Raw genomic sequence first — 4,577 nt, 5'->3', positions numbered from 1 at the left:
ATCCGAAGATTTATGGATTTGGCATTGTTTCTTTTGGTATGCCGGGTACTCTCAATGATATCAGTGTGTTGTAATGGTTTGATTTGTTTACTAGGGTTGCTAGTGGTGATGCTCCTGCTTGTAACTTCACGGTAAATGAGCGTGGGTACACAAAGGGGTACTATCTTGCAGATGTTATTTACCTTTCTTGGTGTAAATTTGTCAAGAGTATAAAAAAACCAAACTAGAAAGCATATTGAATTTGCAAAGGTACAAGAGGTTGCCCGAAAAGATATTGAAAGAGTCTTTGGGGCTTTGCAATCTACATTTATCATTGTTTGTGGTCCTTCTCGTTTTTGGGACAAGCAAACCCTGAACAACATCATGGCGGGTTGTGTGATGCTTCACAACATGATCATCGAGGATAAGAGGGACATGAACTTGGAGTTCTTCTACGACAATGTCGTAGCCGTGTGAAGTCAGCTAGAGACTCTGACCGCATACATGCATTCCTTCAGACATACCGGCAGATTGAAGATGCAAACACCCACAACCAGCTTCAGAAGGATCTCGTTGAGCACCATTGACAAAGGCATATCCAAAGGCATTTTGCACCATTGGCAAAGGCACCGGTCAATTTTACATTCATTTTATTTAATTCGTGTGTGAACAGTTCATTGTTGTATTCGGGACAATTGTTGTATTAAATTATTAGTTATATTTGGTGATTTGAATAATTATTATAATTTAGACTCATAATATTTATATTTTATGTTATTTGAATTCATAATTCAGTGTAATATGTGAGTATGTGTCAAATTCAGAAAACCACATATTTTCTTTTATAGTTCCGTTATGCGGGACCTGTTCGGCCGCAGCCCGTGTGAGCCAGCAAAACGCGTTTTACGGGAACTGTAAACACGCGATAAAGGTGTGCTAGAGATGCTGTAAGTACTGCGCGCGCTTGCGGGGAGAGGCAGTGGTAGTCCCACGTGAAAATGATGCCTATACTCGGTTGTTATCATTCGGCGCTGGCGATAGGGACTGAACACTGAAGCACGAGTTGGTCCGGGCGTTCCCGACGAGGACCCGTGAGCTGTCCCTGTTGCTTATCTCTTCAGCTTATCGAGTGGGACTATCCAGTTGGATATAAATTCCGACACAACACTCCTCACTCCTCAGTGCAATCCATCGTAGCTAGACACCGGATCGAAGACACCAATATCGCAATGGCTGCCGCCGCTACCGTCGCCGCCGTTGCCGGCTTGTCGGGTACCGCAGCGTTGCCGCTCGACGGACGCGTGGCCATCGTGACCGGTGCGTCACGCGGCATCGGGCGCGCCATCGCGGCCCACCTCTCCTCCCTGGGCGCGAGCGTCGTCCTGGGCTACGCGTCCAGCGCGGCCGAGGCCGACGCGCTCGCCGCGGAGCTCCCGCGGGCCGTGGCCGTGAGGGCCGACGTGTCCGACGAGGCCAGCGTCCGGTCCCTCTTCGATGCCGCCGAGTCAGCCTTTGGCTGTGCCGCGCCGCACATCCTTGTTGCCAACGCCGGCGTGTTCGACGACAAGTACCCGTCCCTCGCCGACACCACCACGGCGGACTTCGACCGCACCTTCGCCGTGAACACGCGCGGCGCGTTCCTCTGCCTCCGCGAGGCCGCCAACCGCCTGCCCCGCGGCGGCGGCGGCCGGATCGTGGCCGTGACGACGTCCGTGGTTGGGTCGCTCCGGACGGGGTACTCTGCCTACACGGCGTCCAAGGCGGCCGTGGAGGCCATGGTGCGGACGATGGCCAAGGAGCTCAAGGGCACGCGGATCACGGCCAACTGCGTGGCGCCCGGGCCCACGGCCACGGACATGTTCTTCGCCGGGAAGAGCGACGAGACCGTGAGGCAGACCGCCGAGACCAACCCGATGGAGCGGCTCGGGGAGGTCCAAGACATCGCGCCGGTGGTCGGGTTCCTCTGCACCGACGCCGCTGAGTGGGTCAACGGGCAGGTCATCCGGGTCAACGGCGGGTACGTGTGATGTTAAACTGTTGGCGGGAGCTTCTTGGTTGGCTAAAGAAATAAATCTGAGAATTGCGATTCGTGATTTGTTCCGTATAAACGATGTCAGACCGATTGATGACAATAATAAATTGGGGCTGTCTATGAGTACTCACTTGCGTGAAATATTGCAGGGTATGTTCTCCTCAAACAATATTCCTAAATCTCAGTAACCCCTACAAAGATATACTAAAGTTAAGACACTTATTTTAAAATGAAGAGAGAATTTAGATCAACATCGTCGTTTCTTTGTTTTATGGAAACATCCATATTTTCATCTCAGCCGATATAAAACTCCTCTATGACCTTTGGACACATGTACGCAGAATTTCAAAAGTATTATCTTTTTGTTACAAAAAATTCATAACTATTTTTTAATTAAAAAACACTTTTTAGGGAAATATAAGGTATTTATTTCATAGTCACATGGTTACAGTTAGAAGCGATAAGTTCTGCAGCAACGGTAGGAGGTTGGTTAAGCCAACACGCAGTGCTATCCCCTATTCCCTCCGTTCGGTGAAGAGTGTACGTTTGGGTTTAAAATTTGTTCATAAAAAATTGTATTTCTATCTTTCCAATGTAGTTTAAAGTTTTCTCTCATCATACGGTAATCAAGACCAATAACATTCTATACATAGACTTCTTAATTAATTTCTACATGTACTTAGTTCATTGGAGGTTAGGTAATTAAAGAGGAAAAAGATAGTGGTGTGCATCTTCCCAATGCATTTTCTACACTCCATAATTTGTACTTAAATTCTTAGATGTACACTTTTTACCGGAGGAAGTACACCCAAAGTTCGCTAAACAATACACAACCATATCCTATTCACTAGTAATTTTAACAAGAGTAAACACCTTATCTTCCATCAAGATTTTGATCTCATAAATCAAATGGCCGTACGATGACTTGTCCATAGACCCGTGCATAATCGCTGATAAAGCATTGGAGTAGTCAGACTAGATTAAAATTGGCAGGGGAGTCTGTCATGAAATTGTCACGTCAGATGTTCAAGTGCGAGGACTTAGTCATGAGCCCAGCACATCTATGTGGTAGCTTGAGAGCGGTTGAGCGGAATCGAGAGACGCAAGACAAGACAGGGATTTAGATAGCTTCGGGCCTCCGGAAACATCATCCGGTAACAACCCTACATGCTATTTGAGGCTACATTATCATCACCAGGGAGTCGCCGGTAAACCGGCTCTTTGTGCCTAGCCCTAGAGATTATCTTCTTTTTTCTCTCTCTCTCTTTGGGGAGCCCTGCCCCTCCTTATATATGTTGAAAGAACGGGTTACATGTGGAGTCCTATTGGGATTATGACTAGTCTATCTTCTAATACAAACTGGATACAAGTCCGGGTCTTGACTCCTTATAAGGGAAATATTCCTCACATTTTTTTCTTAAACCGGCCCACTATTAATATAAACCGGCCTTCTGGGCCTTGGGCCTTATCATCCGTCCGTCCCGCCCGCCGGGTTACCAGTGAGTCATACTGTTTAGTCAGGTTACTTGTAAACCGTCTGATCAGTGCGAGTCGCCGGTGAATTGCTAAGTCCGGCCGGGTTATACTTCCAGCCGGGTTACACCGCGGGGTATATCCCCAACAGAGTCCGATGTATCGTGATGTTAATCCTTCCCTGATTGCATGTAACTCGGACTCCAGAGCATCGTTACAGTAGAAGAGATGTCTCTATGCCGCAAAGATCACAGATGCCTTATCGTCTCTCAAAATCATGCCAGCGCCCACGGAACCGTCCTTTTGACAAAAGGAATCGTCAATTGACTGTGCCGTCCAACCAGGCGGTGGGAATGGCCATGGCTGTGGCATTGGCTTTGTCCTGGGCTTTGGTGGTTGCTGTTCCACAAACAATGATGACTTCCCTTTAATTATCTCCTCAAACTCGGACCAATGAATTGAGATAGTTACTCAAGAACAAGCAGGACACCTAGGTTGGGGAGGATTGATTTGCCATTAAAAGAATCATTCCGTAGGTGCCACACTCGCCATAAAAGAAGCAGGATCATATGCCGTGTCCTTTTCGACAGGTCAGCAAGAAAGTGTAGAAACCATTCATTCCCGTCCATTGAACATCAACCCTGTTCTATAGGGTCCATACTTGTTGCATCGAATCCCAAAGAGCATCATCATTTGGACATGCAACAAGAGCGTGAAAGGTGGATTCGTCTTCCCGTCCACAGATAGAGCGCACACTGCATCTGAACCAATATGACGCCGGTTCTTCTCCAGATTAGTGGCCAGGGCACTAGAATCCACTTCCCATGGCAACAGTAAAGTCTTATGAGACTGACAATATGCCTATGACAAAGAAGAAGATGAACCGATCCGGAGATTATGCTATCAATAATATTGGGTAAAAACCTTCCTCGTCCCTCGCTCCAACCGCATACACACCACCTATTATCCTAAGCAATTCAAAAGTATTTTGGTGCTTGCTTGTTATCACGTCCTATAAACAAGAGGTTGAATTTGAGAGAGAGAGAGAGAGAGAGAGAGAGATGTTTTTTGTGGTTTGGGTCCCACATGCAAA

The 4,577-nt window shown here is 47.3% G+C and overlaps 1 protein-coding gene across 1 annotated transcript; it reads left to right on the top strand.

Annotated features, from left to right (window-relative positions):
- Positions 1–1,004: 1,004 nt before the first annotated feature.
- On the top strand, positions 1,005–2,137 carry LOC125506325 (NADPH-dependent aldehyde reductase-like protein, chloroplastic). The gene has a single exon (XM_048671168.2). It carries the CDS (start codon positions 1,209–1,211, stop codon positions 2,004–2,006), a length of 798 nt encoding a protein of 265 aa, XP_048527125.1. The 5' UTR covers positions 1,005–1,208; the 3' UTR covers positions 2,007–2,137.
- The last annotated feature ends 2,440 nt before the right edge of the window (positions 2,138–4,577 follow it).

The sequence above is a fragment of the Triticum urartu genome, chromosome 5A, assembly GCF_056163025.1.
Source record: "Triticum urartu cultivar PI428250 chromosome 5A, HENAU_Tu73, whole genome shotgun sequence".
NCBI lineage: Eukaryota > Viridiplantae > Streptophyta > Magnoliopsida > Poales > Poaceae > Triticum > Triticum urartu.
Note: the sequence above shows the minus strand (reverse complement) of the source record. Positions and strands in the feature narration are given on the sequence as shown.

What these genes read in the sequence shown, in the direction of transcription:
- LOC125506325 (XM_048671168.2), top strand. Translation starts at nt 1,209, where the DNA reads ATGGCTGCCGCCGCTACCGTCGCCGCCGTTGCCGGCTTGTCGGGTACC.